Consider the following 26,242-nt stretch of genomic DNA (forward strand, 5'->3'; position numbering starts at 1 on the left):
AATTTGTGTAGTATGGCAGATTCCAAAGTAGAAATATTTTATTTAACTTTAGTGCCCTTTAATTGGAAAATGCTACATTTGATTGCTTTGGGGGTACACATGGTTTACCAGGTTGCTTTTCATTTTCCTTAATTGCAACACGGAATATTGGTTTCCTACCCCAGGTAGGAATACTTCATCTCCTGTAGGGGGCAGAGTCTCAAAAGAAAAAGGCTAAAACTTTTTAAGCAAACCTCTGAATGTTTTTAAAATTACTTGGGAGGTTCATTAAATTGAAGATTATTTTAGCAGATGGAACTTTAAAAATTGATCTGTTTCTCACAAACATAATCAATCTAAAGTGGATGTTTATTCATTTAGTTTTGTGTCCCCTGAATTTTCATCCTTGTAAAAATACACATTTGGTGAAAAAGCTAGTAGCATAGTATGTTTACCTTATAAAATGTCAAAATGCTTACTAAATTGTTTTTAGTTGAACTTGTCGTTAATCTGTTATTTTAAGGAGAAGCTAATCCAGAATATTTATTTCATGGTTATAGTGAGTGTCTTCAGATTGTAAGTTTTTACATCCACTTAGTACCTCCTTCTTTAAATATTTTTTGAGGATTTATTTATTCCCTTTAAATATTTTCAATGAAAAAACTTTAAAAGTGGACGATTGCACTGAGGAGCTCTCTATTATGATGTCATTTAGTTGCTATCCAGTCGAGATACAAATGTTGGCTTTTATATCTACAAAATAGTGCGGTTGGCCTTATTTCACTAAACTCTGTAGGTGAAGAATTTTCGATATCCTTTTTGGAAATTTAAAGAGCCCCTGCAGAGAAAATGGAGCACGACCATCCCAAAATGCCTGAGGTTATGGTTTTGAAAACACATGCTTATATATAACTGTGTATTTCTTAACATGTGCTTGAACTTTTTATAGTTGTATTTGATTATGTGTGGTTCATTCCATGGCTTCCTCTCCAGCTCCACTGCTGCCTCATCCTAGGAAGCCTTGCAGCCACAATGGTTGTCTTGTTGTTCTGGAACCTACCTTGGTCATTCTTGCCTGTAGGGCCTTTTCACATGCATTCCTTCTTCCTGCAAACAATGCCTTTGGAAATGAAGTTCTTTCTTTCTACCATTTATTGTGTGTTGAGTTTCTGCCTATGTGCCAAAAACTCAGGTGCACCGAGAAGGCCATGCTGCAAGAAAGCAGACATGGTCCTGCTCTCATGGAACTTACAGTCTGCGAGGGGAACCAGACATTAATCAAATAATCACATCAGGAATGCCAAATGGCCACTGTGACAAAGCTAGGTGGTGGCAAGTAGAACTATATGAAATAGCAGCTATTCAGTCATTTTTGACTGGCAAAAGGAATTTGATAGGGTTGAACTGAACATGTGACCCTGAAGTCACAGAAGGTTCCTGAGCAGAGAGGAGCATCTGATGCAAGTGGTATTTCAGAACAAGTAATTTGGTGCTGGTTTAGTATAGCTTTTCAGGAACACCTCTGTAGAAGAAGAAAATGAGGTATGATTCTCTAGCAAAGTTACTGGTTGTAATTCAAAATTTGGTTTGGCAATGGGGCATTTGTGGTATCAAAATACTAGTACTAAAACATGATTATTCAACTTATTAAAATATTTATGAAGTATGTACCTGTAAGTGGTTCTAAATAGGGTTGCTCACAAAAATGTTGTATAAATTAGATCATAAGGCAACAGCCCTGTTTTCTTCAGGAATTAGACATGTGTACATACCTATTTCCCTTGACTAGATACAAGGTTTTCTTGGCATAAATATCTACAGCTATTTTTCATGTAATTTCCCAGCAGTCAAGAAACCTACCAATTGAGTACTATAATAAAAGGGCCCAGGGCCTAGTTTTAGGTGCCGTAAGAGTTGCAAAGCTCACTGTTGAAAGCGTTGTTACTGCTTTGTAATCTGGGAGTGATATCGGATGGCCACTGTGGGACAGTGTTCCTGATTCTGGACTGAAGTTGAATAATGTTAACAGAAGAGACAGCAAGAAAAATAGTGAGCTGAGGGGATCCCCTCTACTATTTTCACACTGTCAGTTTTATGGTTTTACTCCCTTGGCTGCTGTTTAACCTCTTGGGACTGCTGTTGGTAATTACATCTCTCTGGCATTAAGAGCTTTTGCTTTCCTTTTTTCCCCCCAGCCCTTGGGAGGAGTAAACCCAAGAGTGGGGGGGGGAGTTTTGCTGTGAATTCTTCAGCCATTTAGTGCAAATTCCTGTAATTACCGGCATTGTGTCCTCCTTGAATGGCACATAATACAGCAGAAGCCATTCCTAATTGAGACCTTACAGGAGGTACAAATCCTCTCTTTGTTCAGCCTGACAAATTAGTGCCAGAAAGTGGCAGGGTCCGAGTGGGAATCAAAGGCAAGAAACACAAAGATGGAACTTAAGGCTACAGTAATAACCCTCTCTTGTCCTGAAGGGAAAAAAGGAATGACCAAGTAAAAATGAAGGTTGTTTTTTTTTTGTTGTTTTGTTATAAATTCCCTTGACATGACAGCACCTCAGGGCTGCTCTATTTATTTAGCAAAAGTGATTAAATAGTAATACAACAGGGCTGTCCATTGTTTCCCCGGGTGCCCCCACCTCACAGACCCCTGCTGCCTCGGCTAATTGATTGACAATGAACCTCTGATAAAGAAGTATGTTGTTAGGACCTGAGGAGAGAGGAGCATTTTTCCCCCCCTCGCTTTGTGTGTGTGTGTGTGTGTGTGTGTGAGAGAGAGAGAGAGTGTGTGCGCGCGCGCACGTGTACACACAATTTCAATTTTGTTTGAATTCCACTCTAGTTTTTCTTTGCCCCCGCCCTTTCTCCCTCCTTCTCTCTCCTTCTCTCCCCTTGCCTTTTCCCCAGAGCTTTTCGGAGGCTGCTCCCAGCTGACACAAACAGGTAGACAGGAATTAGCACTGTAGTGCAGGCTTTTGACAAGTTTATGTTGGCAGCAAACTTCCTCCTCTCCCCCTGCTCCATTTAAGACAGAATGGTGGTGTGAGAGGAGAGAAAAAGGGGGGAGGGGCTGATTGTTGGTGTGTTAGGGTCACAAAAGTTTTTTGGTGTTATTAGTTTCTCATTTGTGAAGATGGATGTCTGAAACTAGTCTCTGAACTAAGATTTTTCTTTTCAACTGCTTACTCAACTTTTTAAAAATCTGTGCACTAATAACATTTACACGTTGGGATGAGGGTGGCTGTGGAGTAAGAAATAACAATTTGAATGATTTCATCTCCCTTCAGTTCCTGAGAAGCCAGGATTGGCTATTCAAGGGTGGACTCTGGCTGCTGGTGGTGTAACTCAGTACCCCCGGGATGCTGAAAGTTGTGGGAAGATGACTAGTGGCAGATAATTAATAGCTGCTGGTTATATATGCTCTACTAGCTAAGCAGAAGCTAAATCCCTAATTTAACTCCGTCACAGCTGCAAAAACAAATCATTTCAAGCCCCTATGAAAGCAAAATATATTGAACAAACAGTATCGACCTTGTTAATACCGCATGGCATTTCATGTGATAAATGAGGGTGTCTTTCTGGCAAAGGCCTGTTTTATGACATTGTTTAGACATCAAGGATACCTTTACCCTGGTAATACAAGCATCCCTGATAGAAAGTATGGAGTGGTTAATTATTCATTAAATAGTTGCCAGTCTGGAAGTAAGCAATATTTCTGAGTTGGGCATAGTTACTTACTGGCCTCAGAATAAATCATGCAGAATAGCAATTCTTAAGAAAAAGAGAGATTGAATTTAGGGGCTGATTATGCATATGAGAGTAGGTAAAGAAAGATATGTAGGTTTTTAAGGGCCAAGAAGGGAAGTTGTATATTATGTTCTTCTAGCATAGCCAAAACCTGTTTTGATTCTTATGTGAAAAATTAGGAGATCCTCTAGCAGCCAAAGTGTAAGATCTGCTAAGGAAAAAAGGTACAGAAATAAAAATAATTGACTTTCCTTGATATCTCCAATTCCTACCTTTAGTACTATTTTCAAGTTTGTCTTTTACTTTCTAAAAATGATAGTAAGGTGAAGATTTATTTGAGTTAAGGAATAGGCAGGTAGCTAATTGGAGAAGAATATGACAATAAAGAAAAGCTTATCCCTCTCGAAACATATAAACAGCTTGGATAAAAGAGAAATATTTTAATATTTAATATTTTAGTTTATTGTTGCTTTCTTACCCTTGTATTATCTGTCATTTTGTTTTTTAATGTATTGGGTTGTTGTCTTATGGAGAAGTCTCCTGTGTGTGTGCATGTATGTGTGTCCTGACAGGCAAAGTTTTATTTTTATTTCCCCAGCCTTGAATATGACCATGGATAGATTGTTGATAGTAAAATCTTTAAGTGGAGTTTTGGTGAAATGTTCATTTCTGCAAGCATTCATTAAACCCCTCATGTGTGCCACACACATCTCTGCCAGGCACCTTGGGATATGAAAATAGGAGTAATATGTGGGCTGTACTCTTCAAAGACTTATAGAACCCCCTCCAAGAGGATTTGGGAACTTGAAGGGGTGAGCAGGAGAATGTGACTGGGAGATAGGGGGCTAGGCTGTTGTGGTCACTGTCTTGGAGACCAGGGCATCCCCTCTCTGCTTATGCTAGAGAATCCCTGTTGTAGAGAATTTGAAAGCTAAAGTAGTGTCTCTTCCCACTTCTCCATTTCAAACTTCATCCTGAGATTTCCTATAGAATTAAACTCAGGGAGATCTCTTTGGCTTTTACTACCCATCTATCCAAGATAAAAATTGAATTTCTGTTATGTGCTTAATGTGTAGTAGGTACTATGGGAGATATAAGTGAAGCATAGATATGATCTGGGCTCCCAGGACTTTGTAGTCTGGTTGAGGATGCACAAAGGAAAATGAGGGGTTACTAGACAGGTCCATGCCTTATGGCACTTACTGTTCAGAAAAATTATCTGGGTTTTTTTTTTTTTTTTTCCCCCTCTTCTGGGGATGGCATCTGTAGGTATTCAGAGTGGTCCAGAGTTCGACATATCCAATACAGCCTCTAATACAACTAGGCTGTTGTGAACCCCCAGTAATAGAATCGTTTAGCTTCATACCAAGAAGGTTGGGAAAGCACCAAATTCTGTATATGATGTGTGCCCAGGCTGACTTCAAGAATTTCACGCTGTGAGACCTATAGGTCTTACCAGGTTTTCTAAAAAAAAAAAAAAAAAACCACATCAGTGAGGTGGTTCCACGTGTGCTAAATGTGTTCATGACAAGATCAAGCATGCTTTCCTTACTGGGGAGCAGAAAATTATGAAATTGTTAAAGGCACAAGGACAGAATCACAAAGCTAAATAAAAAGAAAAATGAGTAAAAAAAATCAAGACTTCTTCTGTTAAAAAAAATTAAAATTAAAAGAAAAAAGAAAAGCATTTGGCAAAATCCTCAAGACAGAGAAGTGTGGTATTCAGAGATTATAGTTCTGTCATTTTGTGATTGATTGGCATCTTTACACAAGGATTATTGACCAGTGGATCCCTATCAGTCTAGAAGGTGGTTGGTAAAGATACATGATAATGAGAATGAGCATCACTTAGTAGTTAAGATCAAGGACTCTGGAATCAGACTGGGTTTCCAGATTTGCTATTCACTGTGTGACCCTGTGTACTTACTTGACCTCTCTGCATCTCCATTTTTTTTAACCTAAGATGTGAGAAAATAATAAAATCCACCTCATAAATTTGTAGTGAGAATAAAATGAGGTAAAATGGCATGGGACAGTGCTTGGCACAGAGTAATTACATATCAGAATTAGTTCCTTTTATTATTTGTCTCCTGGATAAAGATATCATGGGCATACTTATCAGATTTGCAACTTGCACACAAATATGTTAAATGACAGTATCCAAATTCTGAAACATAAGCTAGAGAAATGGACTAAACAAGATGTGACTTTAGTAGGGATAAATAGTCCCATGCTTATATTTAGAAAATCAGCTGCAAAGATAGAAGGCCCAGGATGCTTGATCTAATAGTAGCTCATGTGTTTATACAAATGAGGCAATGGGAAACCAGAATCTATACCACTGTGTTTACTTCAAAAGCATTCACAAAACAGGTCCAGAGAAAGAAGACATGTCCTCACTGTGTTCTGCCCTGGCCAGATCACATCTGGAAACTTCAGTTACAACTGTTGCTCTTAAAGAACAAACTACTACATCTTTTGACACGTGATAGGATGGTGAACCATGCCGCGCACATGTAACCAAAATAGGAAGGACACTAGTGTTGTCCCCATATTTTTGAAGGCTGCCACTAAGAAGAGAAAATAGACTTACTCTGGGTAGCTCCACCAGACCAAGGGAACAGATATGTCCAGATTGAAGTGGATTTCCCTTATTTAAGATTTGATGGCCAGAGGTGAAAATCAGTAGTGTCAAGAGCCCTGGCCAATGAGACTGGAAGAACTGGAATTGTGACCTCAAGGCAAGACACTTGTCTGAGCTACAGTTTTCTCATCTGCAAGATGAAGAGATTTATTAATTCAGTCCTTCTGCAAATGTTTGTGGAAGCCCTACTGTGTTCTAAACACTATGCTTGATGCATAGTGAACAGAATAATCCCATTATTTGCCCTCACAGAAATTGAAAATTGGTGGCCAAATGAGTAATTATAGCACATAATTGAACTCAGAGGTCTTTGAATTTCCTTCCAACACTTCCATCTGTCTGGGATATTTTAGAAGGAACAGCCTTGCTCTATATGGTCCCTTTTATCTCTCATTCTGTGGTTCTTTGAATGTCTATAAAAGATTAGAGAAAATTAGATTAATGTGATCCCTCCATTTAAACTTCATTTAATAAGTAAATCCTTCCTTTGGGAAAGGTATTTTAAACCAGTAGAAATAGCACTTGACTAAAAAGATAGGAGATGGGAATCTTTTTCCTTGACTCTGATGTTTATCAGTGGATAAATTTGCTTTTTACTCTTTTTTGTAGTCTAAATGTTTGAGTCTAGGAAATGATTTTAGATAAAAATAAATGTACATTAAGAATCTGAATACATGCTGAAGTAGTAATATGACTATGGAAGAAGATAGTTATATAGTTTGGGTTTTGAACTGTTTCACATTCGAAAATTCAGAGAGATTTGATCACTTTATATAAGTAGGCTGTTTGATTTTATAGGATATAAATTTGCTTTTTGATTTATTCCTGGTATCTCATCATAGAAGTCACATGTTGGTCTTTGATATGTTTCAGAAGAATAAAATCATTTTGAATTTCAGAAGATATGGATCTTTTGATAGACCTTCCTGAACTTCATAGGCCATAGCTGTGCTATCTTTTTTTTTTTTTTTTTTTTTTTTTAAAGCTGTTCATTTCTCCCAGTCTTTGTTGCTATACTTTGGTCTGGAAAGTTCTTGTCCCTTTTTGTAGCTTCCTTTATGGTTAACATTGTTCTCATCATGTGTTCATTTCCAGTTAAACTTCTAAAGTAGGTGTTAATGTACTATTGGACCCTGCATTGAGTTAATAGTTTCTATTTACTGACCTCTCATTGAGACAGAAATTGGTCTAAGTGTGGTTTTAGGATAGACTAGGGATATCCTACCAAGGGGTAGGCCAATATTCTTTTAATTTCTAGCTAAGTTCCTTGAAAAACAGCTTTTCATGGACTCCTCTAAATGTAAGAGGTTTTCTAAAATTCATTATACTGTCTAAAAGCAGAAACGTACTTAAGTGAAATGAGCAAATGCATCCCTAGATAAGGAAATCTAGTAATAGAGTAATGTTAATTTATTTCTTGCAATAATATTTTCATCCAATCATTCAACAAACAAGGACACCATGCAGTTCCAGAAATTGAAGTGTGGGAGTAAACTAAAAGTTAATTTTGCAGTAGAAAATATGACTGAATGCAGGTTTTGTTTTTTAATTGCAGTATAATTGACATACAACGTTATGTTAGTTTCAAGTGTACAACATATTGCTTATGCAGGTTCTTATATCTCGAAATATGTTAACACGGAAAATGTTTTAATTAAATCACATTAATAAGAAATAAAGAACATAAAACTCCTTTCCATATTTCAGATGCAGAATGGAGTAGGCCTGCACAGCAGTGAGCCCTGAGGTCATGGGTGACAGGGAGAGTTCTGGGTAGTTTTATATTATGTTTTGTTGAAGACTTTTGGGTGTGAAAAATACTTTATACTCTTAAAGACTTCTTTACAAGCCTCCTTGACTACCCTACTCTAATTCCCCAAGTAGAATTGAACATTTTTCCTGCATGACCCTACCCTCCTCCAGTCTCCTGGACTCCTGTCATGGTCCTATGATATATGTCTGACTTTTTTGAAGGCAGGACCCCAGCACTTTTCAGAGTGATCAGAGCACCATTTTCATCAGAATCTGGAGAGTGGTGAGGGGAGACATGGCTGGCTGGACACTTCCATAGACCTGTTGAAGTCAGGATCTCTGGAATTGGGTCTGGAGATTTTTTTTTTTTTTTTTCAGATTTTATTTATTTATTCGTGAGAGAGGCAGAGACATAGGCAGAGGGAGAGGCAGGCTCCCTGTAGGGAGCCTGATGTAAGACTCGAGCCCAGGACCCCAGGATCACGACTTGAGCCAAAGGCAGACGCTCAACTACTGAGCCACCCGGATGTCCCGGGTCTGGAGATTTTAACAAACTTTCCAGTTGATTTGCATACATAACAAAGTTTGAGAAACCAATTCCTAACTCATAGAATGTTCTTAGCGAATGAATCAAGCCTTACTTCAGTTTTCTCTAGGTAATGTAAGCACATTCTTTTAACTGTTTCTTCTACGTATGTCTAACATTTTAACCACTGAGATATCAATCTGCTGATAATCTCCAGGTTTCCATGTCTTCCTTACATTCTGGAAACTACCATGGTGTTCTAATAAGGTTCCTACCTAAGGTGAATACAAATGAAGAAAAGAGATTTGTTCAAGTCCTTTACTCACATTCTGGCTTCCTTTTTAATACATCCTAATGTTATGCCTAGTTTCTATTTTAAACCTGATAAGCATATTTAGTATTTGAATGTTGAGATAGCTTTTACTCCCTCATTTCTTTGCTAGGTCATCTTTCACCTAGACAACTACAGTGACCTCCCGCCAGTCTTCTTCCATTCTAACCTTTCCCAGCCTTGTCTTACTGTAAGTGAGTGTGGTCTTATTACAATACAGATTGACCCCAGTAGATCTTTTTACAGACCCTTCCTTCAGTGGCTTTTCGGCATATATTTTGGCATGAAGACCAGGATCCTTAAAGTGACCTCACATGATTTGACTCCTGCCTACTTCCTCACCTTCAGCTCTTCTTGACACTTCCTCCCACACACCAAGTCCAAGCCACACTGACTTCACTCTGTTCCTCAAATACTCCACTTCCTTCCCACTCCCCTCAGAGCCTTCTCGTGTGCAGTTGCCTCTCCCTGGAATATACCCACCATCTGCCCTACCTCAATTCTTTCTTTAGGTCACTACTTCAACATTACTTTCTCAAGAACACCTTCAACCAACCCCCCAGACTGACTTAGGACCTATTTAGCTCTCTCCTTTGTAATGCTGGTTTAGTACCTCTTACTCTAGCACTTGTCATAATTGATATTGTGTCATTTGTGTAATTATTTATTTAATAGCTGCCTCCTCCACCTGACTTCAAATGCTATAGTGACCTGTGTTTTCTTGTTTATTGCTGTCTCCCTAGCTCTGCATCTGGTACACAGTAGATATGTACTTAATAGTTTTAGTCATCCTCTGTTTTGAGTCCTTCCTCCCTACTCTACTGTCTTTTCTAGAAATATTAGGTTGGAGTCATCTGCAGATATAATTAACATGTTCTCTACTTAGTTATTTAGGTTGTTTAATAATACTAGAAAATGATGGATCCAAAACCTATCCTTTTGGAAAGCCAGTTATGATCTTTTTTTTTAAATTTTTTATTTATTTATAATAGGAGAGAGAGAGAGAGAGAGGCAGAGACATAGGCAGAGGGAGAAGCAGGCTCCATGCACCGGGAGCCCGAAGTGGGACTCGATCCTGGGTGTCCAGGATTGCGCCCTGGGCCAGAGGCAGGAGCTAAACCGCTGCGCCACCCAGGGATCCCGGAAAGCCAGTTATGATCTTGAAGGTTTCCAGGGACTTTTTAAAAAAATTTTGACTATGTGGGGTGCCTGGCTGGCTCAGGCAGTCATGTGACTGTTGATCTTGGGGTCATGAGTTGGAGCCCAACGTTGAGTGTAGAGATTAGTTAAAAAAATAAAACTTAAAACATTTTTTCTTTACTATGTAACCTTTTAGAGCCTTTATTATACTGACTATGAAGTATAAATATGCAACATTTCCAACTTAATTGACCTCTTTGCATGACTAGCATTCCTCAAACAAATGGTGCAGACTCCTACTCCAGGCACTGTACCATCAGAGTTTCCTCATATATGCACATGTTATTTCAATCCCAGCTGGTGTACTGCGATTTCAGTTCTGGTACTAACTACCCACAGTTAACACAAACCCCCCAAATTAAGGACTTGATCCTTCACAGGACTGCTCCAACTACAGATCCCCGCCACAAGTTCAGGGCATCCCCAGGCCACTCGCACTCCGACTAACTAGCTACAAATTTGGGGGTTCCCACAACCCTCTCAGGTTAATAATTTGCTGGAACAACTTACAAGTCCAGAAAGCACTATACTTATAATTCTATTTTATTAGAAAGGATATAAGTCAGGAACAACCAAATGAAGAGACTCAGAAGGCAAGGTCTGGGAGGGTTCCAAATACAGAGCTTCTGTGTTCTCTGCCCATGGAATCAGGGCATGTCACCCTTCCCACACATCAATGTATTCATCAACCCGGGAGTCCAACAGAGTTTCAGTGTCCAGAGTTTTTATTGGGGTTTCATTATATAGGCATGCTTGATTGAATCATTGACCTTGTGATTGAACTCATTCTCCAGCCCCTCCCATTCCTTCCCCAGAGGTCAGACTGGCTCAGGATCCAAATCCTCCAATCAGGGGTTGGTCCTCCTGGTGTCTGTCTATCTCAAGCTGTATAGTGGCCCACCATGAGTCACCTCATTAGCACAAAGTCAGTTATGGTCCAAGAGGCTCAGGAATAATAAAGACCCTTGTATCACTCAGGAAGTTCCAAGGGTTTTAAGAACTCCCTGCTAAAATGCGGGACAGGGATCCCTGGGTGGCGCAGCGGTTTGGCGCCTGCCTTTGGCCCAGGGCGCGATCCTGGAGACCCGGGATCGAATCCCACGTCGGGCTCCCGGTGCATGGAGCCTGCTTTTCCCTCTGCCTGTGTCTCTGCCTCTCTCTCTCTCACTGTGTGCCTATAAAATAAAATAAAATACTTTAAAAAAAAATAAAAAAAAAATAAAATGAGGGACAAAGATGAAACAATTCTTTATTATACAACAGTGCACAGCAAAAAATGGAATCTGGATGAAAGGAGGATAAGTGATATTATGTGGCTACCCCTCGGAGAAGGAGGAGGCCTTGGCCTGTTTACCTTGTTCTCTCATTTCCAGTCTGCTAATAGTGGGTGCCTTCCAGCACTGCATTCACTCAGGAGGGAAGATTTTGGTGGTATCTTCCAGGGTCTTCCTGGAACTAAGCAGCTTCAGAAACAGCCAGGAAACTGGCTGGCTCTGGTTTGCCCAGCCTGGCTAAAGCCCTCCCAGGGTTGTAGGATGATGTGTACATCCAGTGACTTTGTGATCCCACTCTCTTTTTTTTTTTTTAATTTTTATTTATTTATGATAGTCACAGAGAGAGAGAGAGAGAGAGAGAGGCAGAGACACAGGCAGAGGGAAAAGCAGGCTCCATGCACCGGGAGCCCGACGTGGGATTCGATCCCGGGTCTCCAGGATCGCGCCCTGGGCCAAAGGCAGGCGCTAAACCGCTGCGCCACCCAGGGATCCCAGTGATCCCACTCTCTAACCCAGATATACTCTCAAATCTTGGCTTAAAATAGAGAGTTTCTTTTTAAGTAGATATTTTAAAGGTTACCAGCAAAATTTCATTTATTAGCTTTAGGTAATTTAGCATATGTTAGATACCACTTCTAGAAGGGAACTAGGATTCCAAAACTAAAGACATGCAGGCTTGTGTGAATTTCCAACAGATTGAAAATCACATTCTTTTATTATTTCCCAGCTTTGAGATAATAACTGACAAATAACAATGTGTTAGTTTATATCTACATTGTGATGATTTTATATATATATAATGAAATGGTTGCCACAATTAAGGTTTGTAAAGACATCCATTATCTCACATAATTAATATTTTTTTGTTGTGAGAACATTTAAGATTTACTCTTATTAACTATCAAATATACAATGTAGTATTCTTAACTATAGTCACTATGCTGTACATTAGATCCTCAGAACTTATTCATTCCCCTCCCCCCAGCTTTTTTGAGATAAAATTGGCATATAACATTGTGTAAATTTAAGTTGTACAGTGTGGTGATTTGATATACATATAGATTGTAAAATGATTACTATAAGTTTAGTTAACACATCCGTCACCTCACATGGTTACCTTTTGTGGGTGTGTGTGGTGAGACTTTTTAAGATCTACTCTCTTAGAAACTTTCAGGTGTATAATAGAATAGTCACCATGCTGAAAATCACATTCTGACCAGGTATGTATCTCTGCCAGGGGTTGTATCTTGCTAATTTTTTCAGTGAAGTAAGTAAATCATGTGGGGCTGAAAGCTTTCCAAAGCTTTACTGAAAATAATTTCCTTGTCAAATCACCTAATCTGTACCTCTGACATAGAGGATAGACTTAGTTTGAAATTCTTGGTTTCTTTCTGCATCTTTATCAATAAAGATATTTGTAACCCCCAAGCTTTTAGAGACTAGACAAAATAATAGATTCCCATGATTTGGTGGCTAGGAAGCATCCAGACTCGGTGGATAAGTAATACATTAGGAGAAGAGCTTGGTCTTCTGTTTATAGCCTGCCATTGATTTATTATATACCCTCAGGCCAGCCTTTTTATTTAGTCTTGCGGGTCAGCATCTTCAACACTCTAATTTGAGGGAAGATTGAACTGCCTTGACTATGTGCAATTCAAATGTTACAAAAGATCACCTGAACCAAAAGTGCCAAATTTTAATTCAGTAATATTGTACATCACTACATTTTTTCCCCCAGAAAATATGGGAGAGGTTCTTGGATGAGTGGAAGCCTTATTGTGGCCTAATAATGGATGGGAAACCTTTAGGAAGATAGTGTTATTCATCCATTGTTAAGGTGAAGAATTTTAACTTAATGAAAGGTGCCTGGTAATGCAGAGGGTCTCCTTGTAAGCCTCTGAGCCCAGCTTTCCTGTACAATCCCCATCTCAGTGACCCATCACCCACTGCCATGCTTGCTTGGGTTACCTGATTGCCTTCCTTCTTCCTTCCCACTCCCATTGGTACATGTGATGTCTGAGCCATGATCCTTATAGAGGCCTTACAGGGTTAATGTATCATTCCTCTTCATTCTACTTCCAGGGGTCAGGAAGGTGGAGATCAAAGTATTGCATGTATGACTTACCAATCACACTTATTATATAATGGACCCCTAAATTAGGGAGACTTATTCACATGGTCACAGCTGAAGTCCCAAAAGCCATGCCTTCTTGCCGTAGCAGACAAAAAAACCTGCTTCCTGCAGGCCAGCCTGCACATGCCAGGATTCTTCTAAATTCAGTAGTCAGATGCCTCATGTCTCCATCTGTGACAACGAAACCATGGGAAGATATGCTGGGAATACAACTCTAGGAAATTCCTTTCAAATGGCAACATGAGGACCAGGGAATAGGAGTTTCCCGCTTGTAGATATTTTTTTGTGTGTGTCTTGCCCTCTAACTCTAAATATCCCAATATAAGGAGCCTGTTTTTAAATACTAAACATATGTTAAAAGGTTAGCTTTGGAGGTGGTCACAAATCTGTGCTTTTAGAGAGACAGAAAAGCTTGGTAAGAAGACCAGAAAAGGCATAGGGAAAAGGGTCAAGGAAGAGCATACACTGAGGTAGTCCCTAAATCCTCTAGAACATAAAGAATCTGGTTTGGGGTGAAAATGAAGAAATTCAAGCATGGGTTTAAGGGAAGCTGATGAAAGTGATCTCTTTCACTTTGAGACTGTTCCTAGTACTACTTGGATCCACTCTCATGACTTTAATTTTATCAAATTGTTGTCATTACTAAAATAGCTCAAGTAGAAATTACTCTGAGAGATGCTGTCAGGTTTTTTTTTTTTTCAGGGGTTTTAGCTAAGAAGAGGAAAGGTTGCGTTGTAAATATACTGTAAAGTTCAAAGAGATGAGACTCACAAAAAATATAAGGAAAGAGAAGCAGACATTCAGAATGGGGAGTGATGTGAAAGAGAAGTCCGAGGCGACCTTGGTGGGACAGTGTTTGTCACAGACGCGACAGGCAAAATGAGGCTGATGTACATAGAGACTTTTTTTTTTTTTTAAGATTTTATTTATTTATTCATGAGGGACACAGAGAGAGAGGCAGGGACACAGAGGGAGAAGCAGGCTCCCTGCAGGGAGCCCGATGTAGGACTTGATCCCAGGACCCCAGGGTCACGACCTGAGCTCAACCGCTCAGATGCTCAACCGCTGAGCCATCCCAGCGCCCCTACACAGAGACTTCTAAGACAAGGTGAAAGGAAACATAGATTCCAGAAAAAGAGTAAAGAAAGACAGCTTGCTTCTCAGGGAAACCAAAAAGATAATATGAGGTTCTAAGCCAGTAAGAGGTTATTGACCGTTCAAAGCCATCAACATAGAGGTGTAGCCACTGTGCTGTCAAGAAACAAGGCCTGCAAAAAAAAAAAAAAAGAAAAGAAAAAAGAGACAAGGCCTGCCAACTCTATCTTCTCTTCCTCACTCAGCTTTTCCTCACTTTTTAATAAAGTGGTGTCTCACAAAAACAGTTAGTGGTGGTTTAATACAATATTAAAGATCGTGGAGAATCATTGTGGAACGAGCACTATTGGGGTACATAGCCGACTCTGAGGAAAAGGTTCAGTACAGGGCTGGGACTAGGGTGGGGGACTGAGTGAACTGCTTTGGGCACACAACTTAGAGCATGCCCCACCCCCCACTCCAAACCCCTCAGTAATTGAGATAAATAATATTTTTAATATTATTCAAAAGTAAAAATTAATGCCAAAAAAATCCATGATGAACAAAATATAAAATTTTAGAGATAGGATCAGTATGACTGAATTTTCCTTTTGTCTTAGGCTCTTATATGGCTCAGCACTGGTTCAGAGGAACCTTCTAGTAAGACAGTTGATTTAATAAGACAAGTTCCCCCAAAGCTTTCCATGTTTCAGTTCCAAGTGGCCCAGCCCAGAATTTGCCTTGCTACGAGGATGGTGAGGCTGACTTCCCTTTCCTGTCTGGGGCTGCAGGGGTACAATATGGGAAACCCTGGTACTCCCATGTTTAAGAGACAACTGGGAGCAGGAGGCAGACTGTCACAGAGGGACAATATTCCCACCACTGGCCACTTTCACATCTAAAATAACCAGGTTAGCTCAGCCCTTTCCATTTCTGCAGTTTTCCAAATGAGTTATTGGTCGAAAGTGTCTCACCAGAAGGATTACTTCATGAAGAGCTGATGTTACTGGCAGGTAGTCTAGGAGATGATGGCACAGTGTGGATAAGACCTCTCTTTGATGGTGCCTCTCTAAATTAACCTAGGGGCATGAATCATTTCTTTTAGTTCAGAAAGTAGAGCTGGGGAGAGGGCTTTCCTCCTTCCCATGATAGACCGAGTGTCTGTCACTCGCAGAGAAAAGTGATTAAGTAACGTCTATACTCAGACCTCTTATTTTCCCTTATCTTTATACTGTCACAGGGTTTCTCAACAGTGGCACTTCTGACATTTGGGGCCAGATAATTCTATGTTGTGGGGGGCTGTCCTGTGCTGTGACACATGTTTAACAACGTCCCTGGCCTCTATCCACTAGGTGATAGTAGCTACCCTACTCACCCTTTTATGACAACCAAAAATGTCTCCAGATATAGGAAATGCCCCCTTTTGGGACAAAGATTGAGAACCACTGTGCTGTCTAGAAATAAGGCCTAACGGCTATGTTATCTCTTCCTCACTTGGCTTATACTCATTTCTTTATACACTTCTATATAAAGTAATAATTGGGGATGCCTGAGTGGCTCAGCGGTTGAGCGTCTGCCTTTCGCTCAGGGCGTGATCCTGGAAACCCGGGATCGAACCCCACATCGGGCTCCCTGCATGGAGCCTGCTTCTCCCTCTGCCTATGTCTCTTCCTCTCTGTGTCTCTTGTGAATAAATAAATAAAATCTTAAAAAAAAAAAAAGTAATAATTGTCTTCTACGGAGATGCATGTTGATGATTTTGTACTACCTAATGGTTTAGAATGAGACCCTGGCATCTTAATGGGTAGCTCTAGGTAAAGATATTAGGTTATAGAAAGAGAACCCTCAATCAGCCTTTATTTAGTGTCAAATACATCAATCAGATCCTCTCAGTCACATAACAGAAAATCAAATTCAAATTGATTTGTACAGTAAAGGGGAATTAGCTCAGCCAGCTGAGCTTTAGGAATCAGAAGGTCTGGTAGCTCAAATTTTTTGAATTCTGTCTTTTAGACTTAATGCTCCAAACAGTGTTTTCTCCCTGAAACCACCTACCTTTTCTGACTGATAGACTTCTCATACATCATGGGCATCTTTGACAATCTCAATCCTTTCCACATTAGTCAGTCACCAAAATGTTTACAGTTCATCTCTGTAGTATCTCCTTGTCTCTCCCCTTCCTGATCCCAAGCTCACTGCCTCCTTAAGCCCAGGCTGGTACAATAACTTATCGACTGGTTCCCCCCCCCCTTCTGTTTTTTTTTCCCTTGCCAATTAATCTTTCCAAAGCTTAGACTGCTGTTCTGCTTCAAACAACTCTAGCTGTTCCCATGTCTTAGTAATGTCTTATTGGTTAGTAAGGATTCTTCCCCCTAAGCATTCAGGATTCTTACGTTCTAGCTTTAGTTTATGGTTCCAGGTTCTTTTTTCCTAACACCCCTCTTGTTACAGGGCGCTTCAGATATCTAGAATAATCAGTGTTTTCCAAATGTGCCCCTATTTTTCTGAGCTATCCTCTTACAAAAATATCTTTCCTTTTTCAAATGCACCATCCCTACACAGCCTTCCGCAGTCTCCACAGTTAGAGCTTCCTCCTTGCCTTATCTCTTGCTGTCTTCTGCTTTCCACCTTCCAGATTTGTATTCTTGTCTCTCTCATCCTTCATATTCAGGGTGTTGCTGATACTGTGAGATCCTAGGCTGATTCACTGACGGGAGGTCCTAGGCTAACACTCATTGACAAAGTGAATTATACTCTTTTGTATAATTGATTTATATTTTCTGTGCTTCTCGTATTGCCATACACAAAGAGACCATTTTTTAAATACTTTCCACAAGGAAATAGTTACATGGAAACTTATATATATATATACACACACACACACACACACACACACATATATATATATATATATTAGTGTTTCTCATCAAGTGCCACATCAGCCACTTCTCTTAAGCTCTGCCATCTTTCCTAATTGTTCAACCATGGACAGAATTACTTTATCACCTCTGCCAGAGTTTCTTCATGTGTAAAATGGGGATAATACCTACCTTATCAGAATTGGTAAGGATTAAAGAAATATGTGTGTATGTAAAACACTTATACATAAAGTAAGCCTGCCTGGCATAAAGTAAGCACAGTGTAAGTATTTGTTTATCCATTTATCTATTTAACTATTTCCAGTTAAAATTGCTTACTATTTTCTTGAAAGTCTTTGGGTAAAGAGCAGTCAGGCACAGAAGTTAATGAGATAATCTAGTCATAGACTATTAAGAGAACAAGTGTGGAAAAAATACTAAGTTTAGACTGATTTATATATACTAGATGTTGAAAGAATAACATTTCATTGTTAACCTTCTCTGACCTTACATTACCATAATACTTATACTAATGAAGCATCTTATCATAAACATCATCCAAACTATGTCTTTGGAAGTGAAAATCTGTGTCACAGATATTTTTAACTCATGTAACTATTTAGTAGAAAAGCAGTCGGAATCTCTAGAACAGTGCACGTATTTACTTACTTGCCTTGGCAAAAATCAAGATTTATTGCCTTTCAAGATAAATTTTGACTAAATATTGACTTTAGTCTCTCAATCATTGTTTACCTGAAAGACAAATGAATCTTGACATTTCTCAACTTGAGTTGGAATCTACTTGGTATTTATTAATTTATTTCATATGATTTATAATCTTAATAAGAACATTCCATGAAGATTAAACAAATATTATAGCATTTATCCAGTGTAGACAGGCTATTTTCTTATATTTTTTTTCTATAAAAACTTTGTTTCCATTTGGTCCACAGCTGAGGAGAAGGCTTCAGGGTATTAAAAAACTGCTTAGCTGCTGTAGGGAGCAGATGCCCTGACACCTGGTTGATACAGAGGGACCCCTCCAAGTCTACTGGGCTCCAGAGGCTCCTAGTCCTGCTTGAGAGTGAGACTTTATGAGAGATTTATGCAGCCCAGGCTGCATAAATTAGTCAGGTGGGCACCATCTTCTTGATGAGTTTCACCTGCTCATCTAGGAAGTAGCTCTCCAGGAAGTCACAGAGATGGAGGTCTAGCTCTCCATCTCTGGGTTATGCAGGCAGAATCCAGGGCATGCTGATCCAAAAGGTCCTGGTTCAGTTCTCCAGGGCCATGGCAGCTTCCGTGCATTCAAGGCTTTCCTCCACTCATCTTGGGGGAGGAGTGGCATTTGCATGTCCTGGAAGAGGCTGCAGCCTCTACTCTGGTTTTGCATCTTCAAGAGACACTGGGCACCCTCATGCTTCCCGTTGGCCACCTGGCAAAAGAGCTGCCCCATGCCCTCCAGAGTCACATCGTTGTGGCAAAAATAGAAGCCCATGGAGAGGTAGGTGTAGAAAGCCTGCAGATGTAGGTTGACCCAGCAGTAGACAGCAGCCTCCACTTTGGTGGAATAATTCTGATGAATCTAAGGGCTCAAGGCTGGTGGGCAGTAAGGAGTTAACCACACACAAAAAAGTGTCAGCTGGTCCCAGAGGCAGAGGTTGGCCAAGGAAAGATGGTCCTGGAGGTTGCAACTAGGATAGGAAGGAGGTTGGGAGGTGGGTGGAGGTTGGAAGAAGGGGTGATCCCCAGGTCTGTTTCATGCGAACACTGTTGAAGCAAGAGACAGATGCACAGGATTGCCAGGCGTATCTATATTTTCAGTCTTCAGTGAGTCAATGGTTACAGACTATAAACTAGGAAAGCAGAGTTCTGTATGACCTTTTTCGTGCTGATTTTTATAAGATAGTAAGTCACTGAACACCCCGGTCATCCCCATTTCTGTTTTCCTTCAATTTGGAAAATCTGGTCTGTAGAGCTTAAGTCTGGGCCTTCAAGCCACATTTTACAAAGTGCTTACTTACCACAGGTCATTGTCCCACGCCAGGGCATTGGATGGAAGGGTGGGGCAAGGGCAGTCCTTTGGCCCTTCCTATGGCCGCCTCTTCCTCCACTATGTGCATACAGTAAGAGAGGAAATTTGCCAGTTTTTCTCTTTTAACAAAATGAAATTTTATCTTATCTCTTTCATTAAGTCCTTTTCTCTTTCTTTTTATTTGCCTTTGTCTTTTTCTTAGAGCATTTCTACCTTCCAAATGCAAAATACCAAGTTTATTTTACCAAATTAGGTAAAGGGGATAGTGTGTGGCTGACCATACGTAGAAAGCATTGTGAGTTCTTTCCCTAGAGAGATTCACCTGGATATACCCGCAGCTCACGTCATTTTCCTCTGATGCCCACGAATTTTCCAGCTGCTGGTCAGGGGGAAGGAGGGCTAAGTTGGTAGTCGTGAAGTAACGAGAAGGTGGTTGGCTTCTCCTCAGCATCTTGGCTTCAGTAACACCATATTGCAGCCAATTGAGCTAACTAGGTGCACTTGTTAGAAGAAAGATTGTGCCTTTCTGAAGAAATATGCCAAAATTTCTGCTTCAACCCCCGGCAACAGATCCTTTTGGTCGTCTTTAGTGAAAGGCCATTTGGGAAATGGACTGTACAAGCAGCAAATAGGATTTCAGTTAAATGGTAACATTTGTTTCCAAAAGAGTACCAGAGGGGAAGCTAAGCTCTTCAGAGCATGTGTTCATTAAAGATTTGAAGTGGGGTGGGAAGCAATAAAAAAAAAAAAAAAAAAAAAGGCCAGTGAGTTCTCTTGTGAGATAGTTTTTTGTTCCTATGAATTGAACGCCCTCTGAAAAGTTTCAAAAAGAGACTGGGAAGAATGTATTTGCTTTGATCCAATATGTGGAGGGTTCCCTACTACAAATACCCCTTAATTTAGAAGCATTATTGAAAAGTCTGTTTCAAAGTGCAAAGAAATATAATATGTAAATAAGGTCTAATTAGTTATTTCAATTAATTATTTTTTGTCTCTGCTTTCAGCTCCGTTTTCCTCCCCTTAATGTCTCTTGTCAGAGTCTAGCTTTGCCATCCAAAAAAATGTGTTTTTCTAGTAGTAGTTAAGAAACCTTTTTTTGCCCCGTTGAGAACATCACAATGATAAAGTAAAATCCAGATCGTGTATCTTTACAGGGAATCATTTCAGACATTTTTAGTCTATGATTTGCTAGTATATATATTTTTAAAGATTTTATTTATTTATTCATGAGAGACACACAGAGAGAGGCAGAGACACAGGCAGAGGGAGAAGCAGGCTCCATGCAGGGAGCCCGATGTGGGACTCGATCTTGGACTCCAGGATCATGCCCTGGGCCGAAAAGCAGATGCCCAACCACTGAGCCACCCGGGCTGCCCACTAGTATGATATTAAAGAAGGAAATCTTACAGTTAATTGAAAGAATAGGTGTTTCCTTCTTCAAATAAAGGGTAGGTGTTGCTTTTCGGAAAATGAATCTGTATAAGGCCACTAGCCTCTAATCTTTCTTGATATCCTATGTTCTTTCAGTATCAAATACTACATTGGATTTGGAGATAAAACTTTTAATTCTAAACTAAATAAGATGATTCTCAGTAGGGACAGTGAATGCTCTGGGAGAAACACCGGTAAAATGAACTGAGGTTCTTTCTATATAGCAGATTTTTAGAAATTGACTAAGAACCTGAAATGTTGATTTTGGAAGCCTAGAACATAAATTACATGACAAATTATGAGCTTTTCACTTAGGGGTCTGTACACCCTCTGCACTTGAATAGAATTGGAATTTTAGAGCTTGGAGAGACTTCTGCAGTCACCTAGAAAACAAGGAGCCATCGTCAGTTTCTCCCCACCAGGGTCTCAGGTGGTAGTTGGCTGATTGGGCAGAAATGTAGGTTCCTGAGCCCTAATCCAGATCTGCAGAATCGAGGTATGTGGATAGGAGTTGGGGTGGGGGAGGAGACAGTATTTTTCACAAACATCTCCAGAAAATTCTGACCCTCACTGAATATAGGAAACCACTGATTTAGGCTGGCCTCTTTATTTTGAGAGTTTGATGGGTCAAGTTTACAGTGTGTCCTACACAAGAACGGGCTTTCTAACTCTAGACTTGTGCTGGTCTATACACCATGTATCCAAAATAGTCCTAAGCATGCAGATAGGTTCAAACCTACTTCTGGATCCCTAGGGGTAATTTCAGCATGGAAAGTAGGAGAGCATGGTTCTAAATATGGTATGAAGGTAAAGACACCCAAGAGCTAGGAGTTTACGTGCTGTTAGCTTCTTTCTAACATAAAACCTGAGTGAGACCTAGCCACGTCTCTCAGCTCTACTTTGATGAACCTGGAAACTAGTGCAGTGGTGAGAATGCTTAGCTCATTATAGTTGAACCCCCAACATGTTAGGCTTTGGACCTGTGTGCCTGCTTGATATACATGTTTTAAGACCAGTACTTTCTTAAAATGCACATTTATGTATTTTAATATTGCTTATGTATGTTGCATCTAAAAATTATAATAAAGTCATTAAAAATTATAGACTGATAAACCCAGTAATACCCACTAAATCATATATAAATATCCAGCAAGTGCTTACTGATGCTAATTACATCCAAAATTCAAACAATCAAAAAACTAAAGTGACCTGAATTTATTTTTGGTCAGTTATGGTGTGTTTTGTGGTGAGAGGTTTAAACTCTGGAATTCAGTGAGGTGAAAAAAATAAAAATAAAAAATAAACTCTGGAATTCCTAAAAGACCATGATCATTTTCTAAATCATTAAGGAACGACTGAGTTTTATTCATTGTCATTTCAGTGTTAAGTCAATTTGACCATCAGCAAATTTTGGGAAACAGCAATATCCCAGTCTCTAGGATACGTCAAGTTCCACTGAATTCTCTTCCATAGTCCATATATGAACACATGAGTAATGTGTAATTCCTAGAATGAGCAGCATATTTTTCAAGAGGTTATTAACAAAAGTATGCTGTTTAAAAAGTGACCAGGTTAGGAGGATCAGTTCTAGAATCCTTACGAGAAATTAAAATCTCTTTATGCAGGTGTATGTGTGTCAAATAATATTCAGTTTGTCATCCTTTCTACACAGTTATTAATAGTCTGCTGTATGTTAAGCTCTGTGTTACGTACTAAGGGTAAAAAACAGATCTGAGGAGTTTATAGAATGGTTCTTGCTGGACAAGCACATAAAAAGGCATAGTAGTTTCAGGAAGCATGTGCTAAGTGCCAGATGAGCAATAACGCAGCCAGTGAGTGCAGCAAACAGCATTCCAGTGCTCATAGCGTAGTCATTGTGATGGCCTCTCCTCTGTGCAATAGCAGCAACATGCGTATTCCGTTCTTCTTTATCTATTGCACATATCCCATTGCTCAGCCTTTCTGAAAAACAGGAGCTTGTCCTGATTTTGCTGCTACTCAGTAGTAAAGAAATAACCTTTCCAGGAAGGAACACTATGAAGCTTCTGAAGCATAATACTGATATTTTACTTACTGTCTTTCAGTACCTCTTGTCTTTAAAAACAATAGGATCTAATTCTCTTCCTGGAGAATGCACTGTGAAATTGTTTGATTACTGATAACATTTTATTTGTGCTGAAAATGAAAGTCCTTTGAGTTTTGTGATATTTTCATTCATGTAGTTCATGTGAATCAGTTTCTTCTTCGCTTAGCAGTTTGTTAAATAAACTGGAGCCCCTTTAATGGAAATGAGGTGCATTAGTGATGGTGGTGATGAAGAGGAGGAGGAGGATTAAGAGTAAATCATTTTGTACCCTTATCATGAAATAGGCTTAATGTGAGATTTCTTTGATCAGTACAGTTCTTGATCCAGCCATGAAATGGGCCACATGGAAGGGTTTCTGAAATGAAAGCAGTAGATCAGAAATACCAGGATAATGTTGCTGTTTGTATAATCATGATCACCTGTTCTGGGCTGCCAGGATTTTGTCCTTTGGACTGTGATAGAATTTCTATACTCACCAAGAAAAGGTAGTTCCTCCTACCTAAAGAAAAAGAATGACTTCTTTGTGACAGGGCCAAGATTATTACCATTCCCCCTGAGAGTCTCAGGACAGTACTCACAGAATCATGGATTTCCTTGAACATAAAAAGGGCCTTAGCAAGGACTTGCAAGCAGCCACTGGTCTTGAGTAATGGGCAGGATTTGGCAAAGTGGAAATCAGAGAAGAGGGTGTTGTGTAAGGAGAAGTAATTATGTGCCAGCATGTGGAGGATGGAATGAGCACACTGTTTATTTGAGGAATAGTGAGGAGAGTTCTCTGATTGCAATAAAGAAGTTATATTCCCATTGGAGAGTAGTAGGAGTAGGTAGTTGGAAAGGTGATACAGGGGCCAATCGAAGGACAGATTTCTTTCATTGACTATGTAAGTGAAGGAAAGCCACATATCAGTTTTTAGAATCATTTTAAACTCAGACAAGTGACAAGCTAAGAGCCAAATCCAAACTCCACCTCTTACTGGGTGGGTGACCTCAGACAAAATTCTTAACTTAGCTGACATCATCTCACAGAAATGTTGTGCCTGGTGAATAAGATCCTTGATGAGAAGCCCCCAGCAAAATGTCTGGTGGTAGAAACAGAGTTTATGAGGAGAAGTGAGGTGCTAATAGTGGGGTTGTAGAAAGGCTGATCTCTGACATCTGTCTGCAGAAGACGTAAGGAGACCAGAAACGGGACCAGCTAGGTGCCAGTTATGGCAGCGCCTTAGGAGGTGGGGGGGTGGAGGCTATCAGGCTAGGAAGAAGAGGACACATCTCTACATGTATTCTCACAAGTTTTTTTTTTTTCCCCCTGCTGTGGACTTTTGTTTGAGGGTTGTATAACTTTGTTCTGTGATGTTAAAAGTACAACACTAATCATAGACTCTCTTTTGCCTTGGACAGGATGTCAGCGATCCATAGGCCTTTCCAATGGGAAAGCCAAGGTGTGCAATTACAGTGGGTGGTATTACTGCAGCAACTGCCATGTGGACGACAGTTTTCTCATCCCAGCACGCATAGTTCACAACTGGGATACTTCAAAATATAAGGTAAGTAGAGAACCTCAGTTTACTTCATAATAGCAATGTAGGTATTCAGCTATTGTTGTGTGGGTTATAAAAATAATGGCCTAAGAATTTGAAGCAAACTTGACTAGGTAGTCTCATAAAAGCTACAAGATCTTATCTAATGGTTCTTAAATATCTCACATTTAAAGGTGTAACTATGACTTATTAATTTCCTCATTTAAAAAGATAATATAGCAGTTTTTACTTCTGGGCCTCGAAAATGAACTATGGAATGCTAAAAAAGAATTCTGATAGAAAAAGAGGCCTCCCTTATTTTTTATTAGATCTTATCTCCAAAATCAGAACACTCTCCGAGGATAAAAACAGGAAAATAATGCAACAGGAAAGTAGCATACTGGTGACTTCTGAAGGAGAGGACTTAATATAATTCAAGATATTTCTTAGAGTAGCACTCCTACTCATTTGAACGTCAGTCTTCCAGCAAGTCCATCTCCCCTGGAATTAGAAACTGGAGAAAAGCTATGAGGATTTCTGGGTGGCTGTCCACACCAAGGAGCAGTGCACTGAGCCACTCTTCACCTGGAATGTTGTTTACTTTTCAAAAAGGGAGGAAGTGAGAAGCACAGGTATATGCTAACAGCTTTGCAAAGTAACTGCTAACAGCCAAGCAGGGTATCCCAGAAGTACAAATAACAGACTTGGTAGCTGTAAAAGTGCAAGTCAACAGAGGAGGAGAGGAAGTCTGAGCACCAGGACACTCACCTTAAGAGGGTAGAGAGGAGAGGAGCAAATAGTGCACAGTGAGGGAGAAGGACCCAAGGGTGTCCAACCAGCCACACATAGAACAGGTCTTCAGATCACTTGTGACAGAGGCTACATAGGTCAGGTAAGATGAGCCCTGAGAATTGACCATGGGATTTAGGAATGTGGAGGTAATGAGTGACCTTCATGAGAGCAGTTTGAATTGAGCAGTGGCAGTGAAGCTCTGATGGGAGTGAGTTTGACATGGAACAGGAGAGGAACAGGAGACAAGGACAGACAGCTCCCGAGAAGTTTTGCTCTAAGGGGATGTAGAGGTGTGAGGAGTAACGAGAGGGGAAGTAGGATGAAATTGGGTTTGATTTTTGGAAGAAATAACAGCATGTTTTCTATGCTGATGTGGACTACCTAGGAGAGAGAGAATTGCTAGAATGATGTGGTTGAGTAAGAATCGTGTAGACAGTAGGAGGGTTGCCCTTTGCTTGGAGCAGGAAGTAAGAGAAAAGACAGAGTCTGTGGATGTAGGTGCCAGTGGGGAGCTTGGGGGAAGTCCTCTTCCATTTTCATCAGTAGCTGTCATCACATTGATTTATTTCAGCACCTGTGATCCTAAAGAGATGAAACACCCAGCCCCAGTCACTCTGGGAAGTGCCTTTACCTTCTATTTCATAGCGATATAGGAGTGATTGGGCAGTAATTCTGACAACCCTTTTCTAAACTTGTCCACATCTACACCCATCCTCCTCGTCCTCCTTCCAGCCACAGAAGAAACATCACTCCTTCTATGGAAAGTTTATTCCTTCTGCCTCTGCTCGTGATCTTAGCTCCTCCGTCAGTTTTGCCAAATGTGACTGATCCTCATCAGTTTCTTGTTCTACTGCACTTC

At 40.0% G+C, this 26,242-nt stretch overlaps 1 protein-coding gene and 1 long non-coding RNA gene across 8 annotated transcripts in view; one reads left to right on the forward strand and one right to left on the reverse strand.

Annotated features, from left to right (window-relative positions):
* The window catches only part of PLEKHM3 (pleckstrin homology domain containing M3), a 178,211-nt gene that overhangs the window by 40,716 nt on the left and 111,253 nt on the right, over window positions 1-26,242 (forward strand). For all 6 annotated transcript variants that reach the window (XM_077884730.1, XM_077884728.1, XM_077884733.1 and 3 more), the window contains exon 4: window positions 24,473-24,618. In XM_077884730.1, the coding sequence (XP_077740856.1) occupies window positions 24,473-24,618 (146 nt within the window). The remainder of the gene's footprint in view (window positions 1-24,472; window positions 24,619-26,242) is intronic.
* The window catches only part of LOC144305680 (uncharacterized), a 140,580-nt gene continuing 126,380 nt past the window's right edge, over window positions 12,043-26,242 (reverse strand). Inside the window, exon 7 of one of the 2 annotated variants that reach the window (XR_013372686.1) lies at window positions 12,043-13,761. This is a non-coding gene — a long non-coding RNA (uncharacterized LOC144305680). Of the gene's footprint in view, window positions 13,762-22,235; window positions 23,266-26,242 lie in introns of those variants that run through there. The other variant, XR_013372684.1, reaches the window with a different exon arrangement.

The sequence above is a fragment of the Canis aureus genome, chromosome 36, assembly GCF_053574225.1.
Source record: "Canis aureus isolate CA01 chromosome 36, VMU_Caureus_v.1.0, whole genome shotgun sequence".
Classification (NCBI taxonomy): Eukaryota; Metazoa; Chordata; class Mammalia; order Carnivora; family Canidae; genus Canis; species Canis aureus.